This window comes from Pithys albifrons, chromosome 5 (genome assembly GCF_047495875.1).
Source record: "Pithys albifrons albifrons isolate INPA30051 chromosome 5, PitAlb_v1, whole genome shotgun sequence".
NCBI lineage: Eukaryota > Metazoa > Chordata > Aves > Passeriformes > Thamnophilidae > Pithys > Pithys albifrons.
This window is the reverse complement of record NC_092462.1, coordinates 19,549,030-19,567,644: the sequence shown is the minus strand read 5'-3', so window position 1 is coordinate 19,567,644 and position 18,615 is coordinate 19,549,030. Positions and strand designations below refer to the sequence as shown.

The window sequence follows — 18,615 nt, the reverse complement described above, 5'->3', positions numbered from 1 at the left end:
TTAACCAAATTTTTTAGTGAGATTTGTCTCTTGTCTGAAAAAGTAGTATGCTTATGCATCATTGAAACATATACAGCACATTCTTTTATTTAAGTACCTCATTTTTTTTTTTGAGGATAACCTTTTAGAAATATCTTTATTATCCTTTCAATTATGACATTTAAATACAAACTCACAGCTAGTTTCTTCCAAAAGTTCTGCATTTACACTTCATTATTACTTACTCAAACAGCTACGAATTGTTCAATAATTTACATGTTCATGCATAGCTTGGGGTATGTTTTTCCTCCTGGAGAACATGAGTGAGGTACTCAGAAAAGCAGGATGACCTATGCCAAGGATCTGTGTCTTCACACCATGTTGATTCATACGCACAGGGCTCTCCAGACTCATCTTGGTGTGGAGCAGTCCCTTTTCTTAAAGAACAGAGACAGATTAGTCACCACACCACGTCAGATCTTTAGAATACATGGCGTATTTATCTTTAATCTTTGAACCCAGGAACTCCTGACACCTCATAGGGAGATGAAACATCTCTGTGATGCACCCAGTCACTTAGGAAGAATCTTGGTATTGGCAGTGATGCCACCTTGACTGGTCAGATTCTGCTTTTATGGGAAAGGTTTTCTTGCACTTTCTTCAACAATCATTATGACATATGTTTATAGTGGTCATAAAACTGTCTAGTCTCTACTAAGACTGCAGACACAGTTCCTTGCATCTGAACTTTGAGACAACAAAACTTGAAAGCCAAATGCAGGATATATGGTGTAATTCTGCTTTGCAGTTTTTCTGCTCTTTGGTGTTTTGAGTATCCTTTACTATGCTGGTCCCTTTGATTGTCAGTAGCACCTGATACTATTTTACTTCTATTTAGATAGAATGAAGGTGTATTTGAAATTACAAAGTAGGGTTTTTCAGCAGAGCCCATGCTTTCAGCAGCCACAGCCTGTAGCTATAATGGAACAGCCCACAACATGTCTCATTTGGGCTGAGTCTGATCTTTGTCAAATGCAGTTTGGGGTTAAGCTTCACCAGAGAAAAAACTTTCAGGGAAAAAAGTCAAATTACTTGTTCTTCAACAAAAATATTTCTCTTCTCTAGGGTTGTCCTTGGATTTATCTGTGTCATCTTCCAAGTGAAGCTTCTTATGTATTTACAAAGATGTATAGATTTGTTTGGCAGACCATAGTACTTATACTGTGCCTGGGACAAGGCGCTGCTTTGACAGATGCCACACTACCTTAAGCATCTCAGTATGCAGCAATTCTTATGTTTGGTTCATTTGCTGAATAGAGGAGATTGTCAAAGGGGAAATTAAAAAATCTCTGGAATGGATGAGGTTGATGAGAACTGTCATGGTGATGTTGTCCAAACCTCATGCTCAAGCTCATCTACAGCAAGTTACAGAGGGCCATGTCCAGTGTTCTGTCACCCTCATAGTGAAAAAATGTTTCCTGACATTCAGAAGGAACCTCCTGTGTTTCAAAACTTGTGCCAGTTGGCTCTTGCCACTGGGCACCACTGTAAAGACTCTGACTCCAGTCTATTTATTACACACTTCCTTCTCTTTTCTGTCATTTTAACAGCTAAATGTGGTTGTCTTCTCAGAATCACCTTGGAAATCCATAACCTATAGCATTTCTGTTTTGCAAGATGTTGTCCTCACTTTGTAAGGTAATGTTCTCAAACTAAGTGACTGAAACTTAGGTATGTGCACGAACAAAGAAATCTGCCAAAAATCCTCTCTTGAGAGCTCCAGCACTCAGGAAAGCATTTAAGCTGCTTCTGACTGTAGTTCTTTAATCTGCTTTGTGAGGAATTCAAATTACAGAACTCTCTGTCTACCCACGAACACATCTTCATCTCTCTGGCACCCCCGTGAAGTGCTGCTGTTACGGTAGTTGTGCAGGTGGCTTTTTCACAGGGTCAGTAAAACTGTAGAAGTCAATAGCAAACATTGTACCTTCCTACTGTCGATAAGGATTAAGGACACAATACTTATATGAAAAAGTTCATTTAAATTTTAATGCATATGAGTTCAAGGAGTACTTTTTTCTACAAGGAATTGTAAAAGATCTCTTGTTGGAAGGGACCCATAAATGTCATGGAGTCCAACTCCCCGCTCTTCAGTGTATTTTTGTAATGATGCAGCTGAAAGCAGTTTTATACAGAAAGAATGTCAATGTAAGTTCAATTCAGATGTAAGTTGCTATTACTTGCAGACTGTATTGCTAAAGAAATAACTACAGTGCTATGATGTTGTTTTCCAGAGCTGTCAAAATACTAGCTTATAGGTCATCTGGAACAGAAAATGGACAACACTGGTTCCTTCCACTTCTTAATTATTTTGAAGTGCCCTAAAAAATGCAGTGGTAATCCTAAATGTGAATGTGATCTTTCAAACAGAATTTTCCTGCAGAATTTGTACATGTTTAGCATGCCTTTTGTTGGAAGTGCCTGCATCCAAGTGATCTGTCACTGCCAGAAAATGAGAAGAATTGAAGACTGAACCAATTTTTTTTTCTTTTAGAGCACTAGAATAATAAATAGATTTTTTATGGAATTCTCTAATACGAGGAGCATCTGTAAATGAGTGTAAATTTCATTAACAATTTGCACAGGAGGGTTCTGATACATGCTGTTCAGCAGACGTTGCCTGTTCCCTAGTGCTTCTTGTTGGATAAGACAGATCCTACAATACCTGGTAGTAAAATTATTTGGCTTTGTTAATTGCATTCTTGAAATCAGGATGCACACGGTAGGGCAGGGGTGGAAAGGCTGGTGTCCTGCTGTTTTCCAGGTGTCACTGACTGTTGGCATATGTAGTACATCATGGAAGTTGGCTGCTTTGCTTACAGCCACATGGTGCTTCTATAAATTAGTAACAGAACAGTGTGTAGGATCTGTTCTAGTTTATAGAGGCTTGTGCTTATGTATAGTCACTATTTTTGTTACTCTGGTGAAGAGCTTTTGAGATGTGCATGACAGTCAGAGCTCTGGTGGGTGATGGTGAAGTAGCATCAAAAGGCTACAGTAAGAGGTGACCTGCTGGAGAATTAGGAAGGCTATACAGAGGAATCTGGGTAGGTGGGCCAAGACCGCTCAGCAGGTGCAGTGCCAGATCCTGCACTGTGGCCACAACAGCCCCATGCAGTGCTACAGGGAAGAGGGGAAGAGCAGCTGGAAAGCTGCCTGGGAGAAAAGCACCTGAGGGTGCTGGTCAACAACTGGCTGAACATGAGCCACAGTGTGCCCAGGTGGCCAAGAAGGCCAATGACATCCTGGCCTGTACCAGCAATAGTGTGGCCAGCAGGACCAGGGCAGTCATTGTCCCTCTGTACTCAGCGCTGGTGAGGCCACATCTTGAGTGCTGTGTCCTGTTCTGAGCCCCTCTCTACAAGAAAGACATTGAGGTGCTGAAACGTGTCCAGAGAAGGGCAACAGAGCTGGTGAAGGGTCTGGAGCACAACTCTTATGAGGAGTGCTTGAGGGAACTGGAATTGTTTAGACTGGGGAAGAGAAGGCTGAGGGGAGATCTTTACTACTACCTGAATGGAAGTTGTAGTGAGGTGGGGATCGGCCTCTTCTGCCCAGTAACAAGCAAGAGGATAAGAGAAAATGGCCTTGAGTTGTTCCAGTGGAGGTTTACATTGGATATTAGGAAAAATTTCTTCACTGAAAGGGTTATCAAGCATTGGAACAGGCTGCCCTGGGAAGTGGTTGAGTCACCATCCCTGGAGGTATTTAAAAGATGTGTAGATGTGGCATTTAGAGAAATGTTTCAGTGGTGGACTTGGCAGTGTTAGATTAATGGTTGGACTGATGATCTTAGAGGTCTTTCCCAACCTAAACAATTCTATGATTCTTTGTCCTTATGCAAGCATGACAGACAGCAGTCATCTCCAGCTGTAGAAAATATAAATGTCTGACCAAGTTTTCAGTGGGAAAAAAAGGTTTAACAGCCATTCCATCAGAATTCAGTGAATTAGTGCCTCCAGACTGCAGTCCCTGCTCTCCTGTAATGCTGCCGATGTGGAGCTCCCTGTCTCCCCTCCTGCCCACAGACATGGTCTTTTAAATCACATCAACACTGCCGTTTTGTAGCAGCTGAGAGGCACAGCCTGGTGTCCACATGCTGTGTGCCCAGTTCCCACGGTGCCAGCAGCCGGAGACTGCTGCAGGTGATGGGCTAACAGAGTATTGCTGTACTGCTGGAAGCCAGCAGTGGCACAAAGGTGAGATGTTGACTTCGGGCAAAATGCCCATTGACGTCAGTGAAGGCAGGATCTCACCAAGAGCATGCAGTCCAGATGCTGAAACTGGGAAGCTCTCTCAGCATATCTCTCTGGTTTCCCTTTGCCACTGATCCACATTTTATTTTTCATTTTATTCTCTTCAGAGCTCAGTAAAGAAGCAGCTTTCTGTCCTGTGAAACTTTTCAACATACACAAAGCATTTGAAAGCAACCATGAGTGGAACAAAGCACTAGAAACAAGTAAAGAATTTTACAAAAAATCTTAGGGTAAGCCAGGTACAAAAAGGGTTCAGGAAATTCTGATGTATTGTCTAACAAATTTGTAACAACTACAACAGGCAGCAGAACTGATAAACAAATGGATAATTAAAGTCATTAGGAGACAGCAGCATTGTTTCCTTAGAGAAAAAATTGTTGCAGAGGAGCTTGTGAACATATGGATAGGTATAGTCAGTGTAGTGCACTTGAATTTTCAAAAGGTTTTAATGGGATTATTGAAGATTTGTAAAGACTAAGAGATGTCTTGTGATTAGAAGGAAAGCCTTTTTATGGATTAATAATTAGAACACAGTAAAAAGATATGATTGGTTTATCAGTGGAGAGGGGTTTTCTGTGAAGTCCCTCAAGGATCTTTGTTGGAATCTGTGCTATTCAATTGCTTCAATAATGACCCAGAAAAAGACTGAATGTGCTGATAATAGAAAATTATTCAAGGTAGAAACAACTGAAAACTGGCTACAAAGACTTTCAGAAGGCTTCTCATTTAACTCCGTATTGGGTGAAAAACTTTGTTGAATTCCCATTACTATATGCTAACTTAGTGTCCACTGATGAGCTCCATATTAGCTATTGATTTCCGGAGAGTTCTTGATACTACAGAAACCTCACAAAGCTTTCAGCTCAGAAAGCAATTAAATAGCAAATAAAAAACTAGATTTTTATGAGAAGCCACCACTAAATCTGCCTACATATGCAGTTCTGACTGCATTTTGAAAAGGACTTAGTAGAAGGTAAAAAGGCATAGAGAAAAGCAGCAAAAGGGATCAAACACATGAGCATGACATGCAAAATGAGACACTATATAAGCTTGAAGTTTTCTGTCTGATTAGAGATCACTACTGGAGTAGTATAAAGTCAAGAATGGTATGGGCAAGGTGGGTAAGGAGGAGTTACTGACAAATTTTCATAATTCAAAAACAAGAGAAAGATTTTCTGTCACCATATCTAAAATAAAGTATTTTTTTTCTATTTTAATCAATGTGTAACAACGTTGTGAAATTCCCAGCCATAGGGTCTCACAAAGGCTAAAAACAGAAGTGAACACAAGAAAAAAGTGAGTCTAATCACAAAGGTCAGGTTCAATGTTTGCTGTTAAAACATAGTGAACAAGGTGCAACAGCCAAGTCAGAAAAAGGTCTTGCACCACAGAATTCCAAAAGCTGGGGCAGTGCATGAAGGGCAGACCTCTGAGCTTGCTCCTCTTCTCCCCTGGGCATTCTTAATCTGCCACTGATACTGGACAGCTGTTCTGATGCAGGACTGTCTCCTATGGTCTGTATGCTCTTAGGCTCTGTATGCTGTCTCATGCTCTGTACGCTTCCCTGAAGGGGCAGAGCAAGAACTCTGGCTTTCTGTAGGTGGATTCAGTGGTGCTTGGAAACTGTGCTTGGATTTAGTGAGGTCAGCTTCCAGCTGTGTGGCCTGGCTGCCTCGGCAAAGAGCAGCAATCCAGAATGTTCACAGCCTTCTCGAGAAATTTCTTTCCAGGGCAGGTGTTGCTATCCATTGTCATTAAAAAGGGTGGGAAAGGGGCTGAGAAGAGGTATAAAATTGCTTTTACCCTCTGTTTCTGCATTCATGTCAAGAAGCAAATTCAGTGCAAACTTTTTTAGTCTGTCTCCTTTGATGCAGAAAATAAGTGTTTATTTTACTTACCTTTCTTTTCTTAGTTTCACTCTTGCTCCTGCTCTTTCAATAGGCACACCTTTATTTTTCTTTAAATAGCCTTTATCAAGCAGAATGTTTGATTTATATGTATATTATAATACTGTTTTGCACCTTGTCTTATTCTTTGCTGTTTGTACACTGGCACAGAATGTCTTTCTGTTACAGGTTATCTGAAAAGGCTGCTCTGGCCTTTCTTCCTGTCACGTTTCAATCTTCTCTCTCCTTGCTTCTGTAGGTGACCAAGTCCACAGTGGAACGATCCAACCAAATGTGCCTAGTGCCACAGCCAGGCCGGTCAGACAGAATACCTCGGGTCAGCCTCCGACTGACGGACAGTGGCTCATGTGGGAAGGAGATGGACTTAAGAGATGAAGTCTCTTTCACTGACAGTGATGTGTTTTTCTCCAGGTTAGTGTTGTTTTTTTATCTTTGTCTCCTTGTTTCTTTTGTTCCTGCACCTCCAGCTCTGGGCTTTTTGAACACTTACGAAATATGCTGGGGTGTAAGGCAAATTAATGTGCCAATTCCTGTTCAATCTACACACACCAAAGCCAGCTGTGTGCTTTGGTTTGCCTCTCCAGCATAAAATTTCAAGCATATGAAGGCAGCCTGCATGGTAAAGGGGTGCAGTTGGACAGGACTGATCTGCAATCAGGCTCCAGAAATTCCACCAAGCACAAGATGTAACCAAAATGTCAGGTGTCTCCTCTGAGTAATCAAGCATATTTGATCTGCCCAGTTTAACAGATGGCTGACTGTTCTCACTCTTAGTCAAAAAAGCAAGGGACTTTAGGGGTTTTTCTCTACCTAGCAAGAACAATGCTAGTACTACTATTGTTGAGACAAGACAGAATGAAAAAGTATATATAAAGTATTTATAAGAGTATCTGTCTGAATTTATCTGTGAGAGTCTATCACTTGAAAGCATCTGTGAAAGTATCTATCTAAAAGAGTATTTTGAGTTTTGATTGCTGGCATATTGTTGATTAGGTGAACAGGTGATGCAGAGTTTGCTTTCTTGTAAAGTCTTTTCCCTGACCATCAGGCTGAACCAGAATCTTTTTGTTGTTCTCAGGATATTGAACTGAGTCTGTCATTCTCTCTTCTGTTGTGTCTAGTGCAACACATGAAGGATTCAGGTTACTGTGGGAAATTGCAGTATGCTACTGAAATATGGAGTTGGCCTAATGTGGGAAATGGTGCTATTTACATGTCATGAAACACAACACCACAGTGTCTCAGCACACCAACAAGGAACACAAAGCAGAGGCAGTGCTGCCAGACACGTAACTGGGTGACTTCACTGTGTAAGCAGGAGATGTGTGCTATTCTCAGCACTAGCGCAGGCAGACAGCACTCAATTTACACGACAAGTGAGGAAATCATGCAGTGCCACCAGGTTTTGATTCGTAGTAATGGTGGTGAAGTACAGATGTCAAATTTGGTTTCTAGCCCTTGCAGGCACTCATGCTCTTTAAGTTCTGCTGCATTAGCCATGTCTTCTACTCTCCCCAAACTTCCCCCAAAGCTCCTGCAGCCAGAACACATCAAGTTTGTTTACATGGCTTCATTAATCCAGCTCCTTTTGACTGGGATGAGTTAGGAAACAATTACCGGAGCAGGTCAGCTGGCAAAACTGAGAAGGCAATACAGATCTACCAGGCGGGCAGGGCCAAGAAGGTGTGGCTGGGTCAGAAGTTGCAGCCTCTTGTGTTGGAATGCTGGAGCTTGGCAGAGAGTGTGCCCCTGCCTGTGCTCTGCTATGTGTTGCAAGGTGTGAGGGAAATGAAGTGCTCAAGGGTTGAAACAAAGAACTGCTGAGTCTTGTGTCTGGGCAGGTATGTGTGACTGATGTACTTCATGAGGTACCACAAAAACTGCCATGCTTTTAAGAAAACATTCCCCAAAAGACATAATTATTTGCTGTGGGAATTCATACTTTCCTGTCAATGTGTGTGATTGCTTAGAAGAGTACAAGTATGGAACAGTTGGGCCAATAACAGAACAGGACATTAAGCACCAAATGAGATGTGTTTGTAATTAGGCAGAAGCCTAATCTTTGTGCTCGGCCTTGGGGTGAAAGATATCTCCATCTCTAATTTTATCTTGGAAATTAATCAACTGTAGAAATTAATTCTCTCGTAATTCCACATTGTTCAAGAATGCCCTAGTTTTCTGTCCTCTATCACACTTCTGTAGGTATTTACCTAATTGGGTTGAATATCTACACTGCTCTTTGCTTCTGGTACTTTTGTGTCAATGATCTGCTGCTGCTGAAGGAAGAGCAGGTAGTGTTTGCTGTTTTCTGTCCAGCAGGTTGTTGGGCAGGATAGGATGGAGAGAGGGCTCTGGACCACCCCTAAGACGGAGAAGAGAGGTCTCTGGCAGACATAACACACTTGAGGGACAGGTGTCTGTGCAGAAACCCCTATTCCCTGGCATAAATATAGTGCTCTGATGTATCTGGAGTGGTTTTAAGCATGCTTTTGGCAGGCTTGTGTCAGTCCTATGTAAGTTAAGCCCACAATGAGGTAGTACCTGGTATTATTTCAGTGCAAGGCTATTATTAGGAGTTTTCACCTTTTTCAGGCTCTGGCATCTGACCTAGATTATAAAATGCTTTGCAAACACACTGCTATTTTTGTTGGGGGAGGTTGTGTCACAAGGTACTAATAGTTCTTAAATAAATGCTATGTTAATTATATGTAATTATCAGATACGTTTTAGTGAAATTACTGTATCTGTTCAGCTATGATATGATCTTTGTTAGAAAAGAATAAAGGTAGTTCTTGGCAGCATTTATCATTTGCTGCTTCATGAAAAAAACTGTGGTTTGTTCCCTTTCCCTGCTCAGATACCATGATATGGGTGAATTAGAAGAGAATGAAGGGCTACACACAACAATAGATGCAGAATTCTACCTTTAGCAACTGTACAAGTGTCACTGAAGAAATAACCACACACACCTGTAAGGCCCCCTCCAGCAAGGACTGCAATCTTTAATAAATTTTCAATCAGTTTCATTTGACCCTAGGGCAGAGGCCTTCAGGGAGAAAATGAGAGACTTCTGGTTGATTAGTAATTTTTAATACCATTTAAAATATCTCCTAGTATATGTATTCATACAGTTGTCCTTAAAATTAGGATCTGTGTAGTAAGTAGCAACTACTGTTGTGACTATGTCTTCTAGATTGACTTACTATTTTTTAAAATATTGTGAGTTATGTTATCCCTCCTTGCAGGTATGATATTCCTCATTGCAGGATTTTTTGGAAGATGCTGTTGTCATTTGAAATATGCAATGTATCAATTGCAGTCAAAACATTGCAGAGCATAGACTCTGTGTCACCTTCTGTTCACAACAGTTATCCTAAGAAAATGTTATTTGCTAAGTTGATACATTCTTTTATTCTGACCAATATAGGGGTATTAACTCTATGTACCTAAAATCCCCACTAGCACATAATGTATGTGTTCATTGGAAAATTGCCTCATTATTTTAATTGTGTGCAAGGACAAACTTCTAATTATGCAGTAGCAGAAAAGCACACCTGTAAACACAGCCCTCGAGTAAATCCATAAACAGTGGAGAACAAAAAATAGGAAGGGGCAGAAGAGGAGGGATTGGTCCTCTGAAAGAAGGTTGAAAGTCTTTGGGCAATATGCAGCCTGTTACATACTTCTGTGAGTCTCATCTTATTCTGGCAAGAGCTCCCGTGCAGAGCTTCAGAGCAGGGCAGCCAAATCTCTGGACGCTGGTAACCACACATGTACTTTTTCTTTACCTGGTTGAGAGCCACAAGACTCACACTGCAGACCTAGGAGCTGGGAGGGGTAGCAGCTTTGGGGATAGGGTATGGCCTGGAGGGAATGGGCGCCCTGGGGCCTTACCAGACCTTTAGTGAAAGGATACTAGGTTGGGTTTGCAGCTCTGTGAACCTCAGAGTCCCTGTTCGGATCCCTCTTTCTTTGTACTATCTAGAAAAAATTCTGCTCAAAATTCTGGTTCAGAAGGAACATACATAATTGCAGTAGGAACTGGTGTGATTTTGAATGTTTAGAGGTGCTAAAACTTCAAATAACTGCTTCAAATAACAGATGCAAATGAATTTTACTTCAGGGGTAGGATATATTATGATTTAAGTGAATACAAAGCTAGAAGGGCCTCTTGCAAGCAACGCTGTCAGCCTTTTGTACTAAACTTCATATATGAGCGAAGAAAAGAGACAGTCCTCAGGAAGGATGCAAGGTGCTTCTTGCAGTCAAAATGTGAGGCAGGGAATTGATGGTGAGCAGAAATGTCTTTCCTGATGTTGCTCAGAGGTGCATGCTGTCTGCAGACTTTGGTTGACACCATCTTGGAACTTTTGCCTAGTAAAGGGTGCTGAAATTTGCTTTGCTGTTGTATATGTCTGTTCTAGCACTTGCTGGAGCTGCATCTCTTTGCAGTCCTGGTAGTGTTTTGAGGGAGGAATCCTCAGTGGGAGAGCATCTGGCTATTTGCTGTGCTGTTGGGCTCTGTGCATGGAAATACTGACCCAAGAGGAGGGCAGCTGGGTACCCTTCCTTGCTAGCAGGGGTTGTGTGCTGGGGAATCAGTGTGTGTCCAGCAGCCAGACTGTGAAAAACATTCAGAGGTTCCTGAGAGCTGAAGCTTTGAGCAACCACAACAGTTGTTCAGTAAACCAGCCATCGCCTTCCGTATTTTGTATCCATGTCTTTGTGTGTCAAAGATCATAAATTCCTGTTTGTGACTGCCATCACAGCTGCAATGAGATTTGTGCTGGCTTTCTAACATATATGTGTTTTCAAAGAGAAGATTTGTTGACATCAAACTTTGTTCACAAAGATCCTTTTATCTGGCCTGTGTCCTGAAAATAAAGGCATCACATGCCTAGTAGGCTCCCTAAAATAAAGAGTAGGTTAATGTACCTTGCTGTGCCCTTTTCTTAATGACACTGCATATTTCTGCTGTTAGTTGTTGAGGTATGAAAACACATATATTTGTACACTGAGAAGTTTGTGCTTACTATAAACACTTTCCCTATTTGTTGGCTTTCCTTTTAGCAGCTGTGGTTTAAAACTTAACATTATTATCTGGCATGTGGTAAGAACTTGGGTGCCTGTTGCCAGAACAAATCAAACAGGGGGGCTAGTGTTGTTTGCTTAGCTGACTATTTTTGTTTAGGTTAGGGGTTTTTTTGTTTTTGAAGTCTGCCATGCCAGTACATTCAGTCCCTATCCAAAGTAATAATTTGCTTTACCACTCAGGAGCCTTGCTGCCAGGTTTACATAAGGGATTGCAGCCAGGCAGCTGGCAGGGCTGCCCTCCAACAGCCGTGGATTGTTCAAGAAAATGTTTCAGGAAAGGGGTAGAGGTGTGGAACAAGGCTGGTGGGGAGGTGGTGAGTGTGGTTGCCTTCTGCATCATTCAGCGTGCAGCAGTCTCGCAGGCCCTGCTCTGAGCCCTCAGAGAGGGTTTCTTATGTAAGGTATTGCGATTTGTCCCTTTGTCTCTTTAGGTTGTGTTGAGTTAGTTTTTCCAAGCTGACTCATTTAACTTTGAGAGTACATTTGTCTCCACCCTTCTATGCAATCAATTCCCTTCTTTCTTGAATTGTGGGATGCTGGCAGCAGGAACTGCCTTACATAATGAGTTGTTAAGGAAAGCATTCAGTTTTCTAAAAACACAGACACAAAAACATGTGATTTATGTGTCTCTCCAAAGCAGGTGACTGTGAATGGCAAATCAGGGTGTGGTCTGAGCTCTTTCTGGTTTATTCTCCCTTCTATAGCCAAGATATAATGATAGTCACAGAAACATGTAATCATGTAGATTTTTCTCATGCAAGTCACCTGGGTGGATTTCAGTGTACTTTTCCAAGCATTTGTCCTCTCTTTTCCACTCTGCACAGGTTAATCCTTTAAATTTGGCTATTGTAACCTTCCTATATACCTCTAGCCATCTTATATTTGCCTCTCCTCACAAGATTTTACATTGTGACAAATTATGGCTTGTGGGATGGAGAACATTTTGAATGCTGCCCTGATCTGTGCCACAAAGTGGAGGTTCATCTTGGAAGGAACAACAGTCATGTATGAAACAAAGATCTGGTGACTATTAGAGGTAGAAGGCACATATGCACTTTATTGTCATACTGTGCATATGGAAAGAGAAGTTCTTCTTTCAGTCCATGAGCCAAGTATATTAGCTTTTTCTGTTTCCTGGGACAGCATCAGCAGCCTGAGAAATCAGAAAAGGACTACAGTAAGTTCACTGTAATTGAGTAACAAAGCTGAAAAAAAACTTACTTCCTTTTTGTACCTCAAGCATTGCCCTCTCAGCTAGAAAGATTCTTTAGTTTGTCATCTTGTTCATTTCTTTTTTTGGATCTGCTTTTGCTGTGAGGAGAAAGTCCCCACCTCTCATGGGACCAGTGGCTTTCTCATACCAACTGGGCCAGATAATAGTTTTTGCTGAGGAAATAAACTACAAACATCTGTACAATTTTGAAGTAATTCTTAAACAAAGAGATCGGTGACCTCTTATGGGAAAACACACAGGAAAGAATTTAAGGCAGCCTTGGAAGTCTTTGTGCTTTTAATATTCATGTTTACAAAAACCAAGACACCCATATTAACCTGTCTTACTAGCAACTAGGTAGGAGGCAGAGCCTCTGCACTGTAATTTGACTTATTTTTACTGCAGTAAGTGAGTAGTTCCCTCTCCTGTAACTTCCTTAGCCTGTCTCCTGAAGTGCCTGGTGCATTGTTCAGATGAGGAGGCTCAGCATAGCTGTGCCTTATTTCCGGTAGCTTTGCAGAGCAAGCAGTTTTCTACCACCTGAAGCTGTGAGGTCCTCCTTCCTCTGTGCTTCCCAGAGGGGACCTGGGCCTGTGTCCTGCAGGAAGATCAGCAGGCAGAGGTCACTGGGTTCTCAGTCAGACTTGTTTGCTGCTGCAATTTCCCAGCTCAGCTGAAAGAGCTGTGCATTTGGACACTGTGTTCAGCACGTTTCAGTGTAGGCTGATGGAGTTCAGCTGTGACTTCCCATGACACACATGTATATTTTTAATCAAAGTAGTCAGCTGGCTATCTAATAAGAAAAGGCTGAGTGGCAGGGTAGGGTTGTCAGTCACTGCTCTTGCTTGCATCTGTTTGTCTCTGAGCTCTCATTTTATCTGTTGTGATCCGAAGCTGACTGCTTATCTACAAATTGGACTTTCTCACACTGGCTCAGTGCTTTCTTCCTGGCCTGAGAGGACTGCAGTTAGGAAGTGTGAAGATAGTTCTGTTTCTGTACCAAAACTTTTCTTTCCATTCTGCACCTGCTGCAATAGGTGTATTTGTGCTAGGGATGCCTGCAAAGAAAGGCCAATAGGTAGGCTGTAAAATCTTGTTGTAGCTTTTGCTGGATTTATGCCCCTTGAGTAGAAAAACTTCAGTTTTTCTTGAGACTGTGTAGGTGGGTTGGGAAGTTGCAGACTTAGAGACCTTACTCTTGTTGTTCTGAATGTTCCTGATAATTAACTGTAGGCTTATGCTGAACTTTTGTTTTCCTTCAGTATTCAGTTGTGCCGCTCCTAACATGAGTGGCCTGCAGCAGGACAGGAGTGTGTTTGCACAGCCTGGACACGCACAGAGCAGTCAGACTCAAAGCTCATGCTTCAAATGAGAGGCGTAGCAGTGAGCTCTGCTGATTGAGCCCAGCATTGCTGTATCTGGCTGTGCATAAACAATAATTTGTTGTTTCTAGATGTATGCACAGATGGGAGCAGGAAGAAGCCCTAGGACTGACCTGAGAGGGCTGTGTTCTGCTCAAATGCAGTCAGATTTTAATAGATCTGGTCAGAGCTCCCTTTTAGCCAGGATCTCCCTTGCCTCTCTGACAGATGCATCTTCCAGCTCTGGGCAGAGAGACGGAGTAAATTCTCACCCAGCTCACTCTTCTTTTAGTGCCTCCCTGCCAGTCAGTCTCTCCCATCGAGTGATGTTTTCCCACCAGCTCTACCGGGAGCCAGGCCAGCCACTGCGGCACTTGTGCAGAGGGAGAACTCCTTTCAGTCACGTCATTATCTGAAGAAGAGGAGCTATTTCTAGAGGGTTTTTTCCAGAGAATAACTCTGCCAGACTGCCTCTGTTGCCAATACACAGGGCAGTTTATCTTTCAGTGGCACAGAAAGCCGTGTGCAGCAAGCATGAATGGTGTGGCCTGTTCCTCCACTTTCCTCAGCCCCTTCTGACATCCTTGTTTTCTGTAAGGCTATGGGTAAACTACACTTGAAGATGCTTTAGGAAACAGGGAACATGAAGGGTTCAGAGGCACAGCATTCAAAGAATAGTAGTTTTGTAAAGCATTGGAAGGATGTTTTTTGGAAGATGGGAAAGTGTGAAAACAGTGACATTTTTGGTAGGTAATATAAATAATGCAGGAAGTACCAGGGGCCAATTCTATTTTTTTCAATTTTTTTTTGCTAACAAATAAATGCTTTTTCTTCTTTGTTTTCTATGGCAGATGTTTTCACTGGTCTGAAACAGCTGGATTTTTAGAGGGTCTTTGTGCAGGCTGTTTTATATAAGTAACAATTCAGAGGAATAGGAGAAATTCATTGGTCATTATCATTTAGAAATTTCATTAGATTAGCAGAGCTTTAGAGAAAGCTTGCGTTGGAAATAACTTGCATCTGACTGGAGTCCTGCTTGTTTTGTTGCTGTCCCATGTTCTGCCACCTGAACTAACTGGTGTAAATTAAGAACCTAGAGACCTTGTCACTCAGCATGTTTTACCCTGTTCCTACAGCGGATTAGCTGGCACAACCATTCATCACTTGCTTCTTTCCCAGGAAACCCTTTAGGAACCTACTCCCAGTCCTCCCCCTGCTCCAGGATGGAGGCCAAGAAATAATTTCTGGGCTATCCCATGGGACGAGCGCGAGTCCTTTGGAACCAGTTAAAGCTGCTGACAAGCGGGTGTGGCAGTGCTTGCAAAGGACACTGCTGCTTAAGGAAGAGCAGCCACGGCAGCTAATCCAGGTCTCCAGGGAGTCTGGGGTGTCCCCTGCAATGAGAAATTAACTTTAGTGCTTGTCTGTTGGCTGAGATCAGGAGTGCTGAGAACCTGAAGCTCTGAGAAACTTTCATCTTGGTCCTTACTTTTCCCTTGTCCCAGCAAGTTTAAGACACAATTCTGGAATATGTTTCCTTCTTAAGAGATTTTAACTACCTTTGTTTAAAAGGTAATTTGGCCTCTAAGTTACAGGAAGTGCAAAACCCCAGTATATTCTTCAAGGATATGCCAACAAGGCTTGCGTTTCTATGCCAGTGCAAAAAATAAATGGGTAAAATGAAGTCAGCTGAGAGCAACCTGCTTCCCTCTGGGGCAAGAGGAATGTCAGTTAAGAAAATGAGTAGGAAAATTCTGCAAATTCTATCTGGGCAGGTTACCTAAGGCGTGGTGTTCTTAAACATAGGCAACTGTTAAGTTGTAAGAACATTAAAAATTCACCATCATCTTTGATAAATTACATCAGTAGTTAATTATTCTCACCATTTAAAAGTGTCTCATTTCTAGGCATAATATGCCCATCTTTGACTCCCAGCTGTTGGGTCTTGGTCAGTTTGTGAGCACTAGGTCAAATCCTAATGTTTTCTGCATGCATAGGTGATTTTATTTGAAAAGCACTAAACATCTGGGTTTAGTTTTTGTGTTCCCTTCATGGGTTGTCTCTGAACACTCTTCAGTTTCTCAGAACTTGCTTCAGGAATTGCTGAACTGATCCATCTTCTATTATAACCACCCCAGTAGGAAATACAGACATAATACACCTTTTCCGTGCAATATCCCTTTTGATACCTCCGAGGACGATGATAATTTCTGTGGCCACACAGTCACTCAGGGCTTGTATAGAAGTGATGGTCTGGCATCATCGATGTTGCATCTCCCAGTAGGACCCATCATCTTGCACATAGTTCCCAGATTTTACTCTTACATGGCTGTACTGAAACTTCTAATCTTGGCTTGCATACAAGATACACAAAGAACTACCAGCTGAATTTTACATTTCCTTTCATTGATAAAATTGCTAAGTGAAATAGGGCTGAGTACCAGTTTTGGAAAGTCACCATTATTACTTTTACCCCCTTTCTGAGGATTACCCTTTCACTAAACTATATTTTTTATATGTTAGTTCATCTTTCTTCCTGTTTGTACCCTTTTGGAGAGGGCCTATTGTCTGTCTGCTTTGTTTGGACATGAAGGGCTACAGTTTCCAAATATGGTTTCTATTTACATGTAACTTGTTTATTTCATGTGTGCACACAAGTCTTCTGGCCCCTGGGAGATTTTCCAGGGTGTTTATCGTGTGTGATTGAAGATGTTCATGTGCAAGGCACTATAAAGAGGCAAATGCATGTATCAATGCCTGTATGTGTACATAAATAATGGCATTTTAAATTTTGTATTGCTGGCTTTTTGAAAAGTACATTCTTTTAATGTTCAGTCCAGTAAGATCTTTGCTTTTCATTTCATTTTTCTGCCAGAGGGAAAATATTGCATGACTTAGTAAATACTGTGGGAATAAATTGAGCAGCATTATAAAAACCCTCAGATTTTGTCAGACCAGGCAAGATTTCTTTTTTTAAAAAAATAGCATCTAATTTGTGTATGAATGTGCAGTGAAGCAAGGGATAACTGCTTTTCAGGAGGCTGACACAACCACATCCTCATAAAATCCATTATCTGTATCACTTGTATCCTCTGGTGCTGCTCACATACCCTCTTCTTTTGTTGCCTTATATGCTGAGAAAATTGCTTGGTGTGCCGCTACGTATGAAAGAGAAAGACAGAGAAGAAAGCACTTCTGTAATGATGATTGACAGGAGACTTCCATTCCAAACATGCAGTTATTCTTTAAACTTTGATGGAGAAAAGTGATTATTCATATTCTGTTCCAGACAGTGGGGTTATTTTTCCTTTGTTGAATCTCAGTAAGAAATTTGCAAATCAAATAGTTTGAACCCAGATATTGCCTTGGAGTAGGTGCTGAAGTGTGGCAGTGTGTGTTGGTATTTCAAGGGGCTTTATCATTTTTATTGTTATTTGCTGTCTAGTTTCCTGAAGTATTTGCAATACACTGAGGAACATAGAGTCAGTGGAGAGGATGCTGTGCATGTCCTGAGAGAGGATTTTTCCTCATCCTCTGTGTGTTTGGTGGTACCATAAAGGGTCTCTGTGATGCATTGTTGCTACCAACAGGTGAGTTTGGCCTTTCTGAGTAATAGGAATACAGGAACCCTGTGAAACTTGCAAAAGAGGTTTTGTTTTCCATCTTTAGCATGGGAGAACAAATTCAACATATAAAAATAAATCCAAACCAAAATGTTATATAATGATAGGTTTTACATGTGATAGCTCATCTTAAATTAAGCAAGTTAAAAATATGTAAAAGGACAGGGGGGAGGGTGGGAATTCCTGCCTCTGTCAAGTAGCAAGTTGGCTTTAAGGTAAACATCTGTGTGAAGTGGAACTGTTTGGAGATAAGACTTGGGCAGTTCTCTGGCAGCTTTTGTCTGCTTCCTTTGTGCCACAAATAAATCACTTGTGGTCCATACTCCAGAACAGATGAGGTGAACAATTAATGAGTTGTGTGCTCATTTAGCAGATGAGAGATTCAAAAGGCCCGTTGAGATGATGTGAACTGAATTAAGGTGATGTGCATTGTGGGGCAATTTCCTGCTATTTGAATACTCCTGCTCTTACTGATGGTTGGCCACTGTGCCCCACAGTACTTTTTAAAATTTCACTCTCTTTGACATTTCTCCATGTTAAAATCTTTTGTTGCAGTATCTACAGCTGCTCCAGAACTAATTGAAACCTTGAAAAACCATTAGTACTAGCAACCACCAACTAGCATTTTTTCAATTTTGGTCACCTTTGTTTCAGCAGGTGTTGAAGTTGCATGCCAGTGGTGCAGGGAAACATGAGCTAGGGTACCTCTTCTGTCATGATGATTTTGGCAAGGTTAAAGAGGCAGCTGAGGAAGGAGAGAAGAAAACTGATACCCCATTGAGGGGACTCCAAAAGAAGAGAACAGAAACAGAAGGTGGATCTGAAGGTGTTGGTGGCGCAGGGAGCCCTGCAACTTTACTGTTTTCCCAAGGTACCTGGTTTTAACATGAACTGACCTTCTTTACTACTGCTAATTCATATATTAATCTTTCTGGTTATTACGGCATCTCTTTGTGTTAGTGAATTCTTTGTCAAGGAGCTTAGCACTTCTAAGCTTATTTATATGAGCAAGTCCCATGGAAGTTATGACAAAACAGCTAGTGTATAAATTCAGAGTACAGCAGCTATTTGAATTATTTCACTTCTGTTTATTCAGCAAACTGCTCTGGAGAACCCTGACTC

At 41.6% G+C, this 18,615-nt stretch overlaps 1 protein-coding gene across 7 annotated transcripts in view; it reads left to right on the top strand.

Annotated features, from left to right (window-relative positions):
- FAM13A (family with sequence similarity 13 member A) overlaps nt 1-18,615 on the top strand; it is a 146,857-nt gene that overhangs the window by 64,709 nt on the left and 63,533 nt on the right. For 6 of the 7 annotated variants that reach the window (XM_071555835.1, XM_071555837.1, XM_071555836.1 and 3 more), the window contains one exon: nt 6,441-6,613. In XM_071555835.1, the coding sequence (XP_071411936.1) occupies nt 6,441-6,613 (173 nt within the window). Of the gene's footprint in view, nt 1-5,692; nt 5,810-6,440; nt 6,614-18,615 lie in introns of those variants that run through there. The other variant, XM_071555839.1, reaches the window with a different exon arrangement.